The 21873-nt window shown below is 40.7% G+C and overlaps 1 protein-coding gene across 1 annotated transcript in view; it reads right to left on the bottom strand.

The window, feature by feature from the left end:
- Positions 1 to 2161: 2161 nt before the first annotated feature.
- LOC149286128 (telomerase-binding protein EST1A-like) overlaps positions 2162 to 21873 on the bottom strand; it is a 93187-nt gene continuing 73475 nt past the window's right edge. The window contains exons 14-20 of the mRNA XM_089494440.1: positions 11195 to 11371; positions 9697 to 9699; positions 8412 to 8555; positions 4713 to 4860; positions 2944 to 3155; positions 2705 to 2786; positions 2162 to 2292 (exon numbers count right to left, since the gene is read on the bottom strand). Coding sequence (XP_089350566.1) covers positions 2162 to 2292; positions 2705 to 2786; positions 2944 to 3155; positions 4713 to 4860; positions 8412 to 8555; positions 9697 to 9699; positions 11195 to 11371 — 897 coding nt within the window. The remainder of the gene's footprint in view (positions 2293 to 2704; positions 2787 to 2943; positions 3156 to 4712; positions 4861 to 8411; positions 8556 to 9696; positions 9700 to 11194; positions 11372 to 21873) is intronic.

Genomic DNA, 21873 nt, shown 5'->3' with positions numbered 1-21873 from the left:
TTGAGATTTCTATTCCATTTTTTATCACCACAACCAACACAGCAGATAAAAGGGGCAAGCGGCAGATAACACTTTGAACACAAATCAAAATGACCATGCAACACAGAGGGTGACACATCACACCTATACAAAGTGTATCTACATTAGCTGAATACGCAAAGGATACATCAGATACAATGAGCTACACTTATAATATGCATTTACACAGAGATTTTGCATGGCAGAATGACAATAGAGTTGATAAATACTTGTCAAATGAATTAAAGGGGTACAGACACCCAGAAAGAACCAATGAACAGATCACATATCGCAATGTAACATAACTTCACAGACATCCTTTCCTATTTCAGCGACACATGACAATACACTGCAAACGGTGGATACATTTCTCTCCGATAAAAATACTCACCCTGTTAAAATACTCAAAAAAAAAAAAAAAAAAAAGGGAAACTACTCTTGTTAAATCACTTTAAGAGTATATGGCCTTTGAGCTCCTACATGCCGACTGTTTCTTTCGGCTGAGAAACCATTGCTTTCAAACGGCTGTCCATACCGTGACTACCCACTTGGTCACACCACATTATCTCTTTAAAAACCGAAAAACCAAAGACTAAAAACTATTTACACAAAAAATAAAAGAAACCATACTGCCACTACAATTCACAAATAAAATAAGTATTTCAAATTAAAAAAAATCTGAACTCAAGCTTCTGTATTATAACTTTTGTACTTGTTAACCTAAGTGCCCCACATCTGGTAAAGTTGGACTCCTGCACTTCCTCCCAGCCTTTCTGGTTATTGACTGACTCGCAAGCAAAAGTTGGTGGTCAGTTGTTAACAGCATTATTTTCCATCTTGGTAAAAACATCAGTATATTGATCAAACACTAAAGGGTTAACCCCTACAGCTAGTAAAAGGGGGCAGCAATTAACTCCATTAGGCAGAGCCAGACCCTTATGGCAGCAGTAAAAGCGGAACAACAAATGACAAACTGATCTAGCCAGGTCCATGCGGTTACTTTCTCTCTTTACCCTACAGACTGATCTTATAAAGTATTAGGGGATGACATCAGGACCTACAGAAGACTTTTAGGATTTTCAGATGTCAAATTTTGGCTGGGAATGACAGAGACTGCTGAGAGCATTAACTGCCAGGGAAACCTGCCGAGAACATCTGTGTAACCTGGTGTGCAGTGCTTCAGCTCGGTCAAGAACCAGAAGAGCATTGATGCAAGTTCCTTATACCATGTCAAGCTCCATGTTTACAAAGACAAACACCTCCACACACATAAAGGTTAAGGAAGAACTCACGGCACATCCCAGCTTAGGAAGCCAGTGACGGAGGAACACTTTATCCCTTTAGAGGCTACCTTAAAATAAACAAAAAGACATCTTGGCCTGATGATTAAAAGAAAAGAGATGAAACTATGTAAAGATGGCTGACATACATCTAACTCATGTGAAATGTCCACTAGTTTAAGAAAAAAAATGAGCTGTAGGTTTGTATTTTTAAACCTACTGTTCTCACTAGATATCAGCTTTTTAAAAATTGAGAAAATATAAAAAGAAAAGAAAAAACACCCAAAAGCTAACACAGTAGGGCAGATAAAAGTAAGAAAACAAAAACCAAAGTTTTTCCAATTGGTGAGAAGAAAAGAACCAGTTAAAAAAATATTCTGCAGATCAAGATGCCTGGGAAGAAAAAAACCCCCCCAAAACAAGTAACCTAATATTAAAGTTAAGGCTCTTGGGGACTCACAGGTATAAAAGGGTAACAGCTTAATGGAGGAAGCCTCACTATAAGCAGGAGATACATCGAAGGACAGGTTAAGTCACCAGCATCTCCCTGCACTATATGGTCACCTTGCTAATTCTGCACTCAGACTAGTCAGACCCAACGCACACCGAACAAACGACTTCCTTACTCACTCCCCCATCACTCTGTGCCAAGAGATAAATCACAGGCGGCTCATGATGGAGGGGACATAGAGGGAATTTTGTTTTATTGCAGATGACAGGTTGGAGTCTGGAGTGTGTGCATGTGGATTGACGTGGGGAGGTGGGTTGTTGTAACAGGGCTGCCTGTAACGACCTCTCGCCCCGTCAGGTCTCACACTGGATATTCTTCTCATTTTTTTCACCTTTCCCAGTATCTGGCAGCTTCACCCCACTTTTGCCCACTTGAGAAACGCAGGGATGTCACGCACAGGAACATGACGGGTCAGAGCCTTGACACGAAGGTTACGGTCATCAGTCAGAAGAACAACTTCTCTTCGCAGGCGGATGGGATCATCTGAGAACGATTGATCAAAAAGTAAAAGTCAAATATAGGCGTCAAAACAAAATATGTTGTAATCTTAGGGAAAGTTGTCACAGAAAAAGGAACGTGGGAGCCTGAGAGGACTAGGAGGAGGGGCAAGCGCTTGTTATTGCCTGACACTGGTAACCATCCTTCGTGTTACAAACCAGAGGCCAGCAGCTGTCATGTTCTAGGCCAGGATCTGCCGTATAAACAACAGACAGCAGCGACAGGTTAATCTTAAAACAAATGGTCATGGGTAGCTCTGATGTCACCTTAATCTGCCACATCAAGACAGGAATGGGGGGGGGGGGGGGTATTTGTAATCCGTGCCAGGGACCCGCACACCATTTACAGCAAAGAGAAGAAACATGGCCTTCCAATGTATCCAAAGTAGAGGCCATACCTTTGTTTGAAGGCATGAATTCCTTTGCGTTGTCTTTGCAATAATGTAGACAGCAAGACAGGATAAGATCGTCATTGTTCCCCTAATAACAAAACAAAAAAAAACCCCCAAATGTGAAGTAATCATTACAAAACAGAAAAATTTATTATCCAGGGGGAGAAGGCAGCAGACCGGTACATTAATATATTTATTGAGAATCTAGACTGATGCTAGAGACCTAAATACAGGAATATAAATACCTTCTGTCCAGAGATATCCTCACTCCGAAAGGCAATAGATTCCAGTTCACTGCCGCGGCTCGTAAGGGCTCTCAAAAAGGGATCTCGAGCCTCAAATCCTTGCTCCAGGAACTGAATTGCCTTCTTGGCCTTCTCTTGAAGCGCACGAGCGTGTCCTATGTTGCGCTGATCGAATTCCTGGCCTTTTGCTAGGCCGTCCAGCTCATGGATAACTAAACAGTAGACATAGGTAGAGAAGTTATGTCAAAAATAAAGTGCAAATATATGGAGCAGTCTCTTAATGCATTAGGAAGAAGGAAAAAGATATCATAGAATAGATCTCCATGTCTGTCTAATAACACATTTGCTCAAATATACCACTGGATAGGACAGGGCAAGTTCTTCTTAGATGTCCAGAAGTCAGAGCAGAATCAGAACCAGCTCTGAACACTCTCTCCCTCAAGCAGCGGGTTCTTGGATGCCCACCTCTGTGTACGTGGGTCTGGGGTCTGCAGGGGCAGCGTTGGCTTGCATTTGAGATCTGGCCTGGCTCATGCCGCTCTTCAGCTGGCTCTCCAACCACTATTAGAACACAAACTACTCTCGGCCTCAGGTGGTGGTGATGTGAGTGAGATGTTATTTATCATGAAAACAGGCAGTCCTCCGATTGTTAAACTACAACTCTCATGTGGCCTATTGCACAGCACTGTAGAATCTGATGGTGCTATATAAATCGATTAATAACCCTTTGGCTTGCTGTGGATCATGAGTGATTTAGTGTTATAGTAGCTAGAAGGCAACAATTTGCCCACCCCAGATACATGTTTGCTTGTTGTATTCAGGCAAACATGGTATCGCTACATCACAATCACTTCCATATTTCCCAAAGCCCATTTGCACCCCCTAACTCCATCCTGATCTATGTTTGCTACACTATGTTCATGCACAGATGGACACAGTAGTAATTCTATAACAGGAAGTTACTTGTAATACATGATCATTCCCCCACAGGGAAACAAATATTCTCTACTTGTATTCAACCCACCCAAATATACCAGATACACCACAGGGCTCCTTCTTTCGGTCAAGGAGAGAACTCCCAAATCTAGAGAACCGGCCAGACCACCCAGTAACACCAGTTCTTGTGCCAGGGGCGAGTGTTCAGCAATAACTGGAACCAGTCAGAGATTGCACCGCTGGCTTTATAAGGAGAAAAAAGCCGTGACGGGGACGTGTGTTCCAGCAGCTGTTCAGTCAGCTGTGTGACTGCGCACCCAGCCCTGCCAGAACGCTGCACGGCATTGCATCAGTAGCCAGCGCGCATCCATACAAAGCCAAGGGACCCCAAACCATCACCCAACATTTAACCGCTTCAGTGTGGGCTCGCCATCTGCACCAATGTTTATTCATTTAGGAAAATGCTCCAGTTACAAATATACAGGATTTCATGATTTATTTTTTTCTGAGCTATGATATTTTTTTTCATATCTTCCACTAATAGGATGCAATTAACTGCAATTCACCAAATAGTTAACTGGTTTGGTTCCCATGCAGTTGTAGTACAGAGGTGCACATTGTCAGTCCTCGAGCCAACAAACAGGCCAACGGTTTTGAATACCCCAGCTTGAGCAGAGGGATCTCAAATATAAAATTCATTAAACTGCTTGTTTTCAGGTGGCAATACAGAGAATTTCTGGCTTGTTTGTGGCCCCCGAGGACTGAAGTTTATGCAGCCCTGCTGTAGAAGTTGGCCCAATTTGCAGAGGACTTCACCCGACCTTATCACTTACCTATAAGAGGAATAACAAGAATATATATCTGGCAGGAAAGCAGCAATTCAAGCCCAGGAAGGTGATTGATGAATCCATTTGTGTCCGGCACAAGAAACAAGGGGCATATTTCCAGCTCCAGGTGTCTCGTCTTGTTATCCAGCACGGCCTAAGGACAGGATTGAGAGTTATTTTCGACCTCTAGACACTCAGACCATAAAGTGCATGTAAAGACCTGCATGCCACCGAACCAGTGCTCACTGCATTGTGTGCGTTGGCTATAACATGTGACGGGAATAGGAAACTTGGTATAGAACAAACGAACAGTTATCTGCTGGCAGGTAATGGGTTACGCCACCAAAAGCTCAAGTCCAGCTATGCTGTCAAAAAAGACCAAGTTCCCTTGTGACAAAAAAGGGATCAACAAGGCACAATTTATGGTGCTGTTGCAAAACACTGATGCATATTTTTGGCTCAGTTTTGGAGCCAAACATCTGGCATTTGCAGTGGTTGCTCAGAAACCTGTATGTGGTTTCCACAATATCAAAAAAGTTTACAAAAAGAATAAGAAATGGGGGGGGGGGGCGGTTGTTGAAGGCTGGATGTAGATTGAAAATCTTTCCAGAGAGGACACAGACTTGTTGCCATTACAGCTCTGGGGCGTCTTTGTACAGGCTGTGACTGTCTGCACGTCCCCTCTGCAGGATGCACAGACCGACATCGAGGTCACATCATCCCGAGCCAAGAACAGGGAGCTGTAAGAACAGAGCTTGGACGGCGGGTGGTAAAGGGTAGCAGGGCAGTCGGGAAGTCTGTGGCATTTCTCCTCCTGCGGGGTATTGTGTTATAAATATCCAGGACTTCCTACTCCACAGGTTCATAAGGATCCTGCATCCTGTACTACCGTCTGTGGAGGCTGCCCTGTCAAAAGGACAGCTCTGTATCGGCGGTTCGTACATGTACAAGGAAGAACATGCTTCAGCTCAAACAACGGAGGCCAAACCCAATAGTTTTTTTTTGTTAGCCTTACTGATGTTATCTGTTTTTGTGTCATCATAAATTTTTTTTTAGGGTATATAACTCTGTCGGTGGTCAGAGAACCCTTAAAAAAAAAAGAATTACTCATATTGCAATGGCAGGTCTTAGAGCAGATGGCGTTAACACGATCTGTCTCCCGATACCTGAAATTTCCCCTTCCCTCCCATTAGGCGTATGGAAGGTGAGTGTCCCGGCCGGCTCTGGGCACGAAGCCAATGGCTGCAGGGTACACATGTGTGCTGCATCCCAGTAGGGCTTTCACCGGAGCTGTATTACAAGCCGTTCAGCACTGACTGCAGGGTTCATGCATATGGTAAGACAGATGTGTCTGGCAGGGATTCAAGGCTAGAAAATGAAAAATTATGGAAGTGAAGGGCCCTGGGCACTGGCAGTGGCGGGGGGGCAGGAAGATGAGAACAAATATCTTTTTCCCCTTGGTTTTACTTAGCAGCACATCTACGTAATCCAAAAGAAAGAAAGGAACAGTGCAAGGCCACCATCCCGAGGCTCGGCAAAGCTTAGAAACACCTCCGTAACGACAGGGCTGACGAAATGTCTTCACACGCTAAGAAGTACTGTTCTCACGGACTAGAAAATTTCAACATAACATCAACAACACAACAGCACACACTACTACGTCCAAAGCAAAGCTTTTAATGTTAAAGGGACAAGGATCAAGTTAAACAAATGTCTTTCGAAAAAATCTTGCTTAGTAGTATGGAGCCGTTTGGGGCACAAAGTCAGCTTTCTTTTACGAACATTACATTTTTTCTCCTTCCTTCTTATATCTACTAAATAAACAAGGAAACAAAAACAAGAAAAGACAGTGGGGCTTCCACAGCTTGGCCAATGAGATCCAAAAGTTACTAAAGTAACGCTGTAAGGAGGCTTTCCAGAATGGAGTGTTGTCAGACTAAGATGTAAAGCTTGTAAGGAGTAGAGCTTCTGGTTTGTTGCCCTGATCTACTCGTTTTAACATAGCCTTCAAAATGGATTAAGATTTTTATTTTCCAATTAAACTATGAGTAGAAAAAACTATTGTATAAAAAATTTATTTTTTTTCTCACTGCATTACTCGACATTGCTTGGTTTTAAAGGGTTGTGGGTTGTGAATGTGACATATCTGGGTTTTAGTAAATCAGCAATAAGGATAAACAACTGGATAGAAGCAGATGATAATTTACTGGACAGAATGGCGTGCTTTCAGAGGAAAGACTTGCTTCTACTGATGGTCTTCATGGTTCAGTGCTGGGATCACAGATACTTTGGACCGTTGGTTTTTGCACATTGGTTGTAAGTTGGCGTTCCCATGAGTGTTAGTTAAGTGAGCAACGTTTTAAGGAAAAAAAGGGTGCTAAGGTCCAAAATGTGATATCTAAAATGTACCGCCCGGGAAACACAAAAAATGTGTGCTTGGGGCACAGATATCCAAGGGCAGAAAACATAAATGAAATGAAAGCTTAAGGATACAACGACCAGGGTGTCCTCATCGTGAATTATTTTTGTAAGTAAACAATGGGACAAAAGCAGGAGGAAAAAGATCATAGTGAGTGTTTCAGTATAAGAAGGGATGGGAGTAAGGCACTGATATCACGTTACAGCTCATAAGTACGACCTCACTAACTAAAATAAAGCGGCCAGTCCTGGACAATTCATTGTCTTCTCCTTTGATAAACTTACACAATTTCAAAGCAATAATCGGTATTAAGCTTTATTTTAACCTTGAACTTGTGGACTTGTTTTGATAGCAAGTCGAATTTTATTTAGAACATTTGTACCCTTATACAGATTTTGTTCATGCGTAATCAGCAATGTAATGGGGGAGGGGGGGCGACTTGGTAGGAGTTAATGAAATTGTTAAGAATAGGAACTTAAGATTGCTGGACACATAAGGCACATGATTAATACCTAAAATACATATTATACAGATTTAGCATTTAAAACTGTGAAAGGTTGGATTCAGGCAAAGGGGCAGATTCACTTTAAACACAAAACACAAGGCAGACAGATGTAGTAAACAGATAATCATATACACGCCATATTCCGTATAACACACACATACAACGCTACACAGGATTAAAATGTTGTAAAAAGCACAAACTATAATGTACTTTTCATCCAGCTAAATATACTGGAGATGACTGCATAGAGAGCTTTAATATAAATTTGGCTAGTTTTGGGTGGCTCTTATGCACTGTTGAAAGTACAAAAAAAAAATCACTGGGGGCAAAAGTGTAAAATGAAGTAAAAACAAACCAGAGAAGAAAAAAAACAAGGGCATTGATCCAGCCATCTGTAAATGTAATTATCTACTGAGATCTGGTAAGTTATTGCACTCAGTGGCATTTAATGTATGTGATAAAGAATTCCTGGAAACCCACAGGCCTGAACCAAAAAAAAAATCTACAGAAAAATGCCGCACAAATGTAATTGTACTGAAAATATTTGGATTAACTACAGGGAGATCTGACGCAGATGGCTATGGCTATACCAATATGACTACATATGATCAGGGATATTGACAGGTTTGCACTACTGTGTTGCACTACAGGTGATAAGGAAATGAAGCCATGAACCATTGAGGTGCAGAAGATCCCACCATGGGTGTGTGTGCGTGTATGTGTGCGTGCGGCAAGTCTGTTCCTCAGTCGCCAGTTTTTCCGGACAGGTGTTTGTACGCACCTGAATTTTCTGCTGCCGACGTTTCTGCTCCTCGACCTTCTTGGCCAGTTCTTGTTTCTTGGCACGCAGCTCTCGGATGTCGTACTCTGTCCCGCTGCTTTCTGGATCTGAGTTTTCTGTGTACTCTTCGATTACTACATCATCCTAGTTTCAAGAAAGCAGACAGGAAAATATTATATGAGCCGTCACTGGAGAAAGAATGAGTTACTGGCACCTGTAAGATTTACTTGCTATATCATATGCAATATTTCCCTAGTTCCACATTATCTACAAAAAAAGAGCAACCAAAGTACAGTATATTGAAATACATCTGCTCTGATGTACAATAAATATCGGTCATTGATTGCAGGTGCAGTCTTACGAAGCCATAATATCATAGGGAACCATATTTCCGGTGCCTGGTGCTACTTTTTTTTTTTTTTTATTTATTTTTTTTTTAAGAGTACTATAGGTTTATTTTCTGTTTTCCACAGGTGCTAGCTTAAATAAAATGTAATGTTTTTTTTAAAAAAAGCTAGTTTTTGTGTCTATGGCTCTCAGCTAACATCTGTAGAGATTTATTATGCAGTTTTTTTGTTTATTTGTGTAAAGAAAACCAACTGAAAATGGTTCTGTGAGGTTTTTTTGTTTTTTTTTTAAACAAACGGGAAAATAGGGCATATAATTGTAATTCACTGCCAAATAAAATATTTAATTGTTAAAAAAAAAAAAGGTGTATATTTGAGTAATTGCAAGAACCGAACCTGGTTTATGTTTTGCCATCTTGTCTAGGTATTAATAAACTGGCTATTCTACATAATGATGGATTAAATATTTATTTTTAAATCTAAAAAAATCCATCTTGACAAATCACATTTACACCAAGACAATGGTCAGTGTTCCATTTTTGGTTTTATTGTTCCATTTTAAAGTAGGCAGTGATCTGAAATAATTTTATTGTCATCGGTGCATTGCATGATTGCTGACCATGATTTGGTCCTAGATGGCTTCCGAATGGATGAAAGCTTCAAGAAGCCAAACAGATTCCGGTTTTGATTTCCAATATGCCATTACCTGCTTCTTGTGACAATATCATACAGAATATCATCACTTTTCCATACCTGAAGATCTCCCATTGTGCTATATGATGTAAAACCCATCAATGTTAAGCCATTAGTGACATGCAAAAGATGTTTCTATATCTACCATGATCTGTCAATCAGCTATTCCGAGCTTATCCTGGGAAGGAGGAAGGCTGCCTGCTCACACACATACACACACATGCGCGCACACACTTAATTCTCACTTCCTCGTCTATGGCAGATCATTTCCAGCAGAGGTTTGTTAAATGATGGTAGCTTCACATGCGGTGTAAGTCTGCTAACCAGGAGCTACTTTCAACTGCTGCTCTTAAGTTCTAGGAGGTTAAGTGCTAGTCAGAGGGTAATATGATCAGCTTTAAGATGCTGTTGGCCAGGGTCTGCCTACTAACCAAAGGGGAACTTCTCTGTACTCAGATGAGTAAAGGCACCAACGACAATGTGGGAGTGAGAAGAGGAGGGCTGCCCCAGCGTCAATGCAAGGTCACAAGTTCAACCAGTCTGGTAGTAGATTCAAACCAAATGTCAGAGATGATATAATAATTAATATTAATTACAGTAATCACAGTGCCACAGATGCATGTCCAAGTTCCCTGTCTTATAGACAATCCGTGTCAATGTAGTGATACACAGATCAGTATTAGACAAAAAGGCTTCTAAAACAAAAAGTTACAAGGTCACCCCTCTATATTATTTAAGATTAGGCTCCACTTTGCCCACCGATGTCATTGTGTGCGATAAGATCTAATACTTGCTGAATAGAATATGCGCAGCACTAGTTCTGTTGCAGAGAGACAGTGTTGTACATAGAAACCCTTGCCAAGTTGTCCCCAGCATAAGCCAGGTTCTTAACTTCACACGACCCTGCTTACAATCAGCACAAATAATAGCAAATACATCGACGTGACTTCAATGCATTAAATATTAGTTTTCTATCGTAAATACATTTTTTGGAAAAAAACAGGAAAAAGGATGGTATGCAAACTGGCATCTGAAGCAATGGGCAGCAGTCAGAATAAGCCGGACTTGCTGATGGCACAAGCAGTGCGGACATTATGTTCTACAGATGTTGATGTAATGTGGCTTCCCATGAAGTATATACAGTACATTGTTACGTAGGGTCAGATATATGGGAGGTGGAGTCTTAACTCCTTAATCAGATCAGGATGTGAGGGGCAGATTGGGTTCAGTGGAGGGGGTAGTGGGGTGGGTGCCGTCAGCCCTTCCTGTACGTGTCAAAGAAGCAGCATTTCACCCCGTGAGCTGCACCAAGATATACGCCCACAAACTTTATCCCCAATCTGAACTCCACAACCCCCTCCCTTTCCCTCCATCCCCTCTGTCTCGGCTGCAACACATTATTACTTATATAAAAAAATAATTGAAATAGGAAGAATAGCATCAGATGATGGATGTGGTAGTCAGACAGGGACACTGGGGGGGGGACGACAGTACAAAGAGAATTAAATAGGGGAGTTCTGCACATGAGATGAGATGGCCCACATACAAACCAGTTCGAGACATTCAGGGTAAACATGGGCACAGAGGGATAGGCTTTGAAAGCCAAGCACATTCTTGGAAGTTTATCTGAACATCCGAAATAAATAAAATCAAAGCCGCAAGTATTGGCTTCCCTAGGTTTCTAGTGTTTCTCACCGCTGACCCGGAGGGTAAGCCCCATTCTCCCCCATTTACAACCAGTACCTGATCTTCCAGTTGGTTTCCCTCTGGGCTTCCTGTTTCCTTTCCTATGGCTTCTGGGACGGGTGCCACTGACACATATTTTCCACCCTTGAATGCCAGCAGAGGCTCTTCTTGTCCACACAACGCTTCCAAGAAATATTTCAGGACTGTGACCCGCTTACAATCCGCAGCAATAATCTAAGGGGGAGAAGGAGGGAGAAAAGATAATGAGAAAGGGAAAACACAGAGAGGGAGAAATCTGGTGTGTGTTTAGTTAGTTAACCCTCAGAACCGAGGAGCCCCCTTCACTGATGGCGAAACCTCGCATAACAATAAAGATATGCAACTCCATCTTGGCCTGTGGGTCTCAGCTGCTCATCGATATGTATCCATCAATATTTACTCATAATGCCCTATGACATCCGACAATGTTATTCAAAGGCGAGTAAAAGGCTGATAAAACAATATAATCTAATGGGGAAAGCACTGGATTCCCTTTGCACAATATGTTTGCGCTCGTCACACATACTTCACAAGGTGCTGTTCCTACACTGTTTCCCTAAACTAAACAAAGCATTAGAAATGCCTTTATTATTACTGTCGAATGTCCAAATATTCCCAGAAACTATTCTTTAATCATGGAACATTTGGCCTCATTCATAGTTTTGCTGGGGATGCTTAATTAATGTTACGTGAAAGCAGGCACTGACAGGCTGCTATAAGCCAACGTTCCTTCAAATGCTTACGTCTTCAGAGGGAAGAATAAGACAACATACAGTATATAAGGGACTATTTGTGCAAGAATCTGTTTTTTTCTAAGTGGAACACCACCTTTAAAAACAATATGTCTAATCATGTCCCATACCACAGCCTCCTAGGTAGGCGCTCATACTGTCTCTTTTTAAGCCTTTGGAACACCGTCCCCTTCTGATGCTCCAAAGGAACGGTTGTAATGAAAGATGGGATCAGTGATATTAAAAAACAAACATCCAGTTTTCTCCGAACAAGCGGAAAACAGAAAATCATAAGGTGTTAAACTTTCTAAGTGTCAAAAGATGCTGCCACAGGGCACCATGAGGTGGAAATACCAGCCAACACAAAATACTATAAAGCACATACTATAAAGCACCCAGATGCACTGTGAAGAAGGACAAACATTATTACAAATACTTGACATGGCAACCTGAATTCAATGAAGAATAAAACGAGGCAATTAACCAACAAGCAAAAAACAAAAAAGCATTGGGGGATGACAGATCAACTGTAGAGACTTCCACTGGAAAATCAAGCTACTTAGTAACTTTTTTTTTTTTTTTTTAACCAAGGTGCCTGTAAACCTCCCTGTTTTCTTCCAGAGGGACCATAACGCACAAAATAACTTAGAACAGAAGAGGGTACTGATATCTTTGGAAATATGGTAGAACACATGTATTACACACTTTATATACACATTATTGTGGCTGTAGAACACTATGATACACTCATACCCAACAAACATTCTGGACTTGGAAACCAAAACCCCAAGTGAGGAAAGGGGGACAGAGGGATTTAGGTCTGAAGAGTTGTCTACCCTAAACAGTAACACCTTGGAGGTATAAATCTGAGAGATCTGATTTTCAGAATAAAAAGCTAATTCCAAAAACGCCATCGCCCGTCAGTCTTGATCTCTTACATCACTGGTCAACCTACGCTCAGAACGTGACACTTCTGATGCGTGGGTTGGTACAGACGTGGAGATGTTGGGGTTAAGAGGCTGGCAGCAGCGTGCGAGTGTTTGTGTTATCGAAAAGGAAACGGGCCTGTGGCAAAGCTATGCGTTTCCTCTTGCAGGTTTAAATTTACCCTCCGCTGATGCTATGTGTCAGCCTTGTGACCTATTCGTAACCTCTGCCTGCAACCTAGTTCAACTCTGAATGGGAAAGTCCTGCTACTACGGCCGGGTAACGCAAAACACGTGTGAAGAAAACACACACGGTGAACCTGTTTGCTGCCACAGACACCCCCACTTCTCTCCACACACACCGAGCAACGATCGCTGGCAGGAAATGGGTGCCCTGCCAAATCATTGCCTGAGGTTAGACTGGAGGAGGGGGCTAGTCGGCTCACGCCAAGAGCCCCTCGCTGAAAGACACGATGGGAAGGCAAGCAGAAACCTAGCTTCTCATATGCAACAGCCACATATTTCACATGCTTACATGGAATTTTGTGTAGGAAATAACGGAACGCCTAGATTATTTCACTAACACCGTTCTTGCCTTTTCAATTTTATATACAGAAATGACCCCTTTGTCTGGTGACTCTAGGTACACAACCTTTAAGTGAAGGAGCAGGATGCATGAAACTAACAACAAAACGGCAAAAGAAAGCAGCACAATTTTTACTTATTTGAATCCGACGTAAAAAATGGTGGGAATTCCCCTTTAAGAACGTAAAGTGTGACACGTGTGTTATTTCCATAACTGTTGCCAGGAAATGTTCATTATATTAATTATATGTTGTTATATTAAATGTTATATTGTGGCATAGACACTGAAAACCAACAAGACAAAGATCTAAAGATCACATCAAACCGATCACATAATCCTGAAATTATTTCTGAGCAGAAAAAGGCTTCCCTTGGGTAGGACCAAGGCTTTATGTGATCAACATCCCCTTGTATAACCGAGAAGAAGAGTAATCTGCTTGTTTATACAATTCCATGCTGTCATGAAAAAAGTGGCCCAAAAATCTATCATGACAGCTTGGAACATCATGAAGAAAGTAGCTGGAGCGCACTTTCCATGCCGAGCAAGACTTCCATTATGAATGGGTGCATCCTGTTCCCAATGAGTGCGAGGCTCCACTCATGTAAAGAGAGTGCTGCTGATTGGTCGGAGTCTTTAAAACCCGGATACATTCATACAAAGTAACTTTGGAACTCCTGAAAAAAAAAACATCATATGAGGAAAGAGGGACATAAGAATCTGGGTCCTATGAATCAATTAGAGCAAGATAGAATGTGTTAGGCTGTCTTTCTGTCGCAGTCTGCAAACCAAACCTGAAATAATGAGGTCATTGTGTTTGTAAAGGAGGAAGACAGACACGTCTTAGATCTTTTACAAAATATTTTAGCAAATAGACAGGTGAACCCAAAATATAAACACAGCTACATCGTCCTATCGGTGGTCAGTTCTTCCGCATCTATGCCAAGATCCTCACTAAAATTGCCCAGATGAGGTGGGAAACGTGACACGGGGAGAATCATTCATCTATCGCAGTGATGGATAAACAGGTTTGGTTTTTTTGTACTTCAAATTATTGCTGTGTTTAACCTGGGGCCCAGCACCTGCTCTTAAGAAATCAAAGAAGCATTCCTAAAGATTACGCAGCTGAGTGAATTCAGTTACAGGCATACCTATCTTTAAGGACACCCGCACGTAAGGGCATAGTCGCAGCACAACCCTTCCCCTGTTTACGTACGCTCGCTCTGACACCAGCACGTTGGGTCGTTTTTTGGGGCGTTTCGTGGTGGAAATGACCTGATGATTGAAGTGCAGTCAATGCATTGATAAGTGAAAAAAGTGCTTCTTTTTAGGTACTTTTTCATTTTACTTACATTTGCTGGACCCACTGTGTACGTTAATGCGGTGTATGTCTGTGTATTTGCAATCACTAAGAGTATATTTTGAACTTGGAGTAGGGAGTTCTATAACTTGCCAGCACAGGATGATAGGGGTCTGGAGCAGGAATATCTAGAATGTAAGTTCCTGCAGGAACAGGGCCCCCCCATTCCTCTCGTATCTGTATGTCAATTGCTTGTCATTTTGTACTTGTCGTTATCTGTAAAATTTTTACCTTGTACAGCGCTGCGGAATCTGTCGGCGCTTTATAAATAAAGTATAATAATAATCTAACCCTGCCCGCCATTTCACTCTAATCTAACTTCCATTGCTTTTTCCATCTGTGCTGGCCCCTCTCCGCCACCTTCAATTTGAATCGGCCCATCCTATTCTCTCTACCCTTGCAGGGCCATAACATCTATTGGGCCACCCTGAAGCATGCATTCACAGAGTGAACTTTGTAATCTAAAATGTTTGTTGGAATTTTGTTATTTTCGGGAAGATTCGGTACAACGCAAAATGCTACAGAAAGGAAAAACAAATCTCTAATGTGCTATATAAATATATAATTGGGAGACACTGGTATGGGTATAATTATGAGTGTAGAAGTATACTGCCTTATGCATACTAATAGAAAAGGGTAAGAAATTGACAACCAATGACACTTCTGTGGTCACATAAGAGTACTTCCTCTGGCTGCTTATTTTCATAGTGCGCATTATATTTTTCCTACACTACAAGTGCATTGAGGTAAATGTGAGAGGGTAACTGTTACATAGGTTCATCGATAGTAAAATCTATAACATTTACATACAAGCACTAATGCAGCCGAAGGAAGGCCAAAAAAAAGAAGTCTACCTCTTTGGAACTTTCTCAATAGGCTGTATATTCTGCGGCGGCACAGGGTACGCATATCCAAAGAGCTCCGCCACCCAGGGATTTTATAGTCAGACTGTTCAACACAGAACATTCAGTATGCACTACAAGTTAAAATAGAAGGCTTTCAGGAAATCCCATTGCATTATCTATGCCTTATCCAGGGGAAATCCAGGCTCTGATTCTGGTGTCGGAAAAATGGTCCTATCACCATAAGAATCAATGGGCTGGTCCTGCTGATTGGTTGCTACGATGTTTGGTTTGCAAGGGAAGAAGAACCCAGAAGAACGCAGAATAAAAAGAGGATACTTTCAGAATTAAAAAACATTTCAATGGGGTATGAAAATAGTCTTGAAGTTTTTGCTTGACCTTACATGATAACAAGTCACCCCAGAAACATCTGGAAAATAACCACTCTTCTCTGTATTCTTTGCTGATAAAGGCATTGCGATTTGCTTATTAATTGCATGCAAAAACATCTGTTAGCCATTATCCAAAAGGGAGCCAAAATGAATAAATTCCTTTACCATTTGTATTTTTTTTTATTCAGAATTTGTGCCATCCGTGCCTCATTACCCCTGTATCTTTCTGATATATTTTAATAGGGAAATCTGTATTGTCAACTGAGTCTCTGGCAAACGTAAAACGGTAAAGGACCGATCTCAAGCCATGTTTTGGAGTCTCAGTGCATCACAAAACTAACTATGTGACTCAATCTCAAAGTAGAGCAAAATGGCCAACGTAACAAATTTACACAGCTTTCCATCTTACTGAAACCAGCAATGAAGATTAAGAACTCTCAACTGACCCAGCTCAAAACATTCACTTGCTGCAGGAACAATTGGATCAATACCTTTAACTTTTAAAGCAAATGTTGGTTTTGTTTTGGGGGTATTCTCGATGTGGAACGAGTTGCAGATCTTCATCAGATGACTTAATCTTTCCGGGTCTCCTAACATTGCATACTGCCACAAGCATCTACGTGATCGGATTTGCGTAGCATTTTTCTTTCTTAAACGGATGCTCAAAGTGATTAGCCTAACCTATATATTCTGAGAACTGTCTCATGTTTGTACTATTAATTGTTTATAGCAGAGTCAAATGGGTCACACATGGCGGTCTACATATCCCTGGCAAACAAGCTTATATGTATATGCTATGAATGTTGCTCTGATCAATCAAATAAAAACACAGCTGTATATACAGTTGTCTAAAATTATAAAGCAATATACTAATATTTATATATCACACACACACGTTTTCTAAGGACCTGCTTAATTATCCCTCATTAAGTGTCTTATCTGATTGGTTGCTGATTGGTATTGATTGGTTGAGGGTAGGCGAGGAGAAGGGAGAGATAGTCAGGAAAGTAATTAGAAAACCCCGCCGGTGGTACAAGCTACACTTTGAGCTTCTATTTTATAAGCTTCCATAATTATAGTGAATGTATTTTGCATGTATTTATGATGCAAAAAGTATATTGCAAACTCTTCTGAAGTTATAATAATTGGGAAGGTAGGTATCTGATTTATGCACATGGGCGTCAATTTTAATTATCAAGTTCAAGAATTTCAATAATTTAATTTAACCATCAAACTGTGGATACAGGATAACCCTATATTCCGCATTGGACAGACTCCTTTTGTACAAGAGTCAACAAACATATATGATATTATCTTGGTCTACACTCTTGAAGAATCCAACCATACGGTAAATGGGTTTATTAAACAAAAGATGCAGTTAGTAAAACTAAAAGGTGAAAGAGCTATTAGTTGCAGGAAGACACAGCGTGGTAAGATGAATAGGACTCAAAGAGACCAACAGATGCCTACTACATGCAAATAATACTGAAACCGCGTGACCTTGCGACCTGTCACTGTGGCTTCTCAGTAGTGTGGTTAGTAATTTATACATGTGCCTCCGTATAATGTCACCTCAAACATTCTCCATGAGCTACAGGGACAACCAGTAGCCTTAGTGGCAGGGTAACGAAACGTGATGAAGATATACCTCCCGCGCATAACTCTGTTAAAGTCTTAAAAATGTAATGAGAGCATCTTAAGCACCCCCCCCCCCTTCTCTCACAATCATTTCTAGAATTTTTTTTTGCAGCCGTGGGTGTGCATTTCATGTAAGTAAGGCTTATAACGGCTATATGTATAATTAATAATAGTAATTGGTGGTAATTACTGACTTATACCTTCATCCTACTAAGGCTACCAGAACCAGCTAGGAAAGTGTAACTTAATGGTGGCAAGTATCCTCCAGCAGTCTCCTGCCCGCACCTCACGCCACGAGCCTGGACAGTTTCAGTGCAAGCGTTTTAGCGTGTAGAAGTCTACTATACACGTGAACATGCACGAGAAATTACGCAACATTGGCATTCGGTATACTTTAGACATGATCTGTATGTGTGGAGGGCAACAAAGGGGCTGCTTGCATTAGGTGCCATTTGTTTGTGCGTCAGCAATCCAAATATTCTCTTATGGTGCTTAAGTTACATGTGCGACGTTTCACTGGTGCACGTCTACAGGGTGGAAATTAGTACAAAAGAAATAAAATTGTAAATGTAATGAAAACTACTTGAGAGATTGACTCAAGGCTGGCGGTTGTAGATGAAGGTTGAGGAATAAGAAATATGAATGCTCAAGGTGCTAAAGCTGGTATGTGGCAGAGGTAAAAATAAAAAATAAGTAGAAAATGATTTGTAGAAAGAAACTACAGTAGTCACCTACTAAATATGTAAAAAAAGACGTAGTGCCGGCAGTTTAATTCGTCCTTATATGAGATACGGGCAATTATCAGGACTGTGTAAAACACTGACATGATCAGTAGCATTGTACAGTAACTGGTTTATAATCTCACATACTAAGATGCAAATCACACCAAATGGGTATTGGACCGGTGGCATTGTAACAAGATGCCAACAGCCAGACTGGCATTATTTCAATAATTTCCTCTAGTCATATAGTTCTGAGCAGTAAAACATGCCCCGTCATTATACAAGTAATCAAAGTACCAGAATACTGTACTGCATTACCATACCAACTCATTCTCAATGGGGCAAATTATTAATATTGCATAGATTTTTCCTCTTTATATTTTGGGTGAAAGGTATTTCATTAAGTATTACAGAGCAACTTAGCTGAAACGGTCTATTCACAAATGCAGTTTATTTATTGCTAAATTTATGCAGTATATACATGTGTGTATATATATATTTATTTTTTGTAGAGGGGAAGTTATTCATTTTGCACAATTTTGTTTTTTTTCTCCTTTCAGAGCGGAGGAGGCGGACCATCGGAATTCCGACAAACAGCTTGGGTTGCCTGTAAAATTGGGATTCTATCTTTAAGTGCTGTGTAAATTGTTGGCGCTATATAAATAAAATATAATAATTATATACACAGTTGAGAATCAGTTTCCCAGAATTATACATTTTGAGCATTGGACATGTAACAGAAATATTACTGTTATTCCCTTTTACATATCACAGCATCTATGATGCACCTTTATAATTATTTACTCCATCTCGTAACTGCACTTTAATGAGCTTGGACGATTAAGGCTCAGCCTTGCTCTTGTTTAACATAAAGTAACATGAAGGGTTGGCAGCGTTATCACTAAAACAGAGATAGCAGACAAGCTCTATACAAAACATGCAATGTACAGGAGTCAAAAATAAATATTGGATTAAAAACACCCGTATTGCCACACAATAACTGCAACGTTACATGTTTGTAATGCATATCATTATCTTAGGTCTGGCGTATGAAAGATTTTACAATAACCGAGGGCCAAGGTTGGAAGTTGACCACTGAACAGTACGCTCAAAGTAACTCTTTCTCCTCTTAGCCCTCCATTTTGCACTTGAGGACCCATTTCCACCTTCTAGCTCTCGATCACGTAACCCCCTTCATTCGCTGCTGTTCCATCGGCAGCATCAGGGATGAGAGTAAACGCAGGGATCTATGTAATCCGTCAAGCAGAGGAAATAAATGAAGTGTTCTTTGGAATGGCAATGTGTTTTTTGGACAGAATAAGCAGTGCTGGTGTTTCAAGGAAAATATATTAACACAGAGACTTTTTCTAAACACTAGCTGTCAGTGTGGATTGTGGATGAGCAGGAAGATACAAGATTAATGCAACTCTTCCTGGCTCACATGATGCAGATAGCGTCTTAAACCGAACTGCGAAGTTGACTCTTTTGGGAAGAGCATTAGAACGAAAGAGCCTTTCTGCAAAACAGTTAATGTCTTTTTAACAAAAAACACCAGCTCCACATAGTAAGCTTGGCTCGTTGCACAGGAACGGCGGCCAAATTGTGTATCTAACCGCTCATGCCAGTTGAGGATAATGGGGGTCCTTGTGGAATAGGACAGAAAGAGGGTAGGCAAAACTGATGTAGCTTCAGTATTGGACACGTTTAATACCTTGTGCTTCATTGTGAACTAGGCATACTATAAGGGACATAAACATTACAAATATGAATAGGATGTAAGGAGCAAAAAACAAATTTGTTTAAAATAAAATTAAATATAATAGCATAACAGATTGAGTCACATTAAGCCTTTATAATGGTGCAACATATTTAAAATACTTAATGTACACTTTACAAAAGACATATCTATCCGGCTTATTTTATATACAGTACTGGGAAGTAGGCAGGTGTGAAAAATTACATTAATGAGTAAAATGACACAGTGAGTAAACAGAAGAAAATTCCACATCAAATTACGGTAATATTTGGTGTGGCCACCCTCTGCCTTTTACCAAGGAGATGCTAATAATCATTCAACTTAATATGTAGGTTGAAACAATTCTTATCTGAAACAGAAAAGAGCCGTGTAAGAGGAATAAAACTAGGTGAGGAACAGCCAAACTCACAAACAGGGTGAGGTTGATGAAGACATACACCATGTCAAGCCATACACCATGTCAAGGCTGAGCACAGTGTCGATACCCCATCAGAAAGGTCTTTCCCAGCCAGGAATTGTGAAGCAGACAGGGATTTCCGGGTGTATGTCCAAGTTCTTCTAAAGAAGATATCTACTGTACAGAGAACTTCGGACCAAAAACCCATACCGCCGATGTGGAAACAAGGACATGCAACTCAACTATTCTAGAGAACACAGGAATTGGGGTGCAGAAAAATGGCAGCAGGTGCTCTTGGCTAATGAGTAAAAATGTTAAATATTTGGCCTTGGCAGAGGCAAAGGGCTGGAGAGAGGTAGAAAAATGATTGTTTGCAGGTAACAGTGAAGCATGATGGAAGTTCCATGCAAGTTTGGGGCTGTTTGGGGATCTGGTCGGAATTAATGGTCTCCTCAATGCTGAGACGTTCAGGCAGATACTTATCCATCATGCAATAGCATCAGCGAGGCATCTGATTGGCCCCAAATCTATTCTGCAACAACCCCAAACATACAGCCAAAGCCATTAAGAACTATCTTCAGCATAAAGAAGAACAAAGAGTCTTGGAACCCTAATCTCAACATGGAGTCTGTCCGTGATTACATGAAAAGAGAAAAGTAACTGAGGCTGCCTAAATCCACAGAAGAACTGTGAATAAATAATTCCCTACCCGCTCTGTTCCTCAAAGACCTGTGTGCAAGTGTACCTAGAAGAATTGATTCTGTTTCGCAAAGGGTGGACAATCAAATATTTGATTTTTTTCTGTTTGATAATAAACTATTAAGATATCTATTTTTGAAAGCATTCTTACTTTACATCATTTTTTTACACATGCCTAAAACTTTTGCACTGTACTATGTGCATGTGTAATATATATACATATACACACACAGATTAAAGATGGAGCAGCAATACCATTATCCATTTAACTTGTCTTCCACCTAATGTTAGATATTCTTAATCAGGTCTGCGTTTGCATTGTATTACCTTCATCTATAGTTTTGTAGCGGTCTTTTCATAAAACCAAATAAAAACAATAGTTAAAGACAGGAAGTTTAAATAATTCACCCTTTTACTGCAGCTATTTTTAACTCGGTGGATAAAATCATTTTTCAGGCCAGCACAGCATTTAATCAACATGTACAGCTTGTTAGTGTTACGGGCGACACAGAGAGGAAACCTCAGGGCAGCCGAGTGAAAAAATTATTTCCTCTGTCACTAGAATATAACAGCCAACGTGCAGTAATTGCAGTGGGAATTGCTTCATTCGAGAGTCAATGTATTCTATGGAAACAGTTTGACCTCAGTTTT

Source organism: Sceloporus occidentalis, unplaced genomic scaffold (genome assembly GCF_023333645.1).
Source record: "Sceloporus occidentalis isolate IW3139 unplaced genomic scaffold, rSceOcc1.0.p SCAF_72, whole genome shotgun sequence".
NCBI lineage: Eukaryota > Metazoa > Chordata > Lepidosauria > Squamata > Phrynosomatidae > Sceloporus > Sceloporus occidentalis.
Note: the sequence above shows the minus strand (reverse complement) of the source record. Positions and strands in the feature narration are given on the sequence as shown.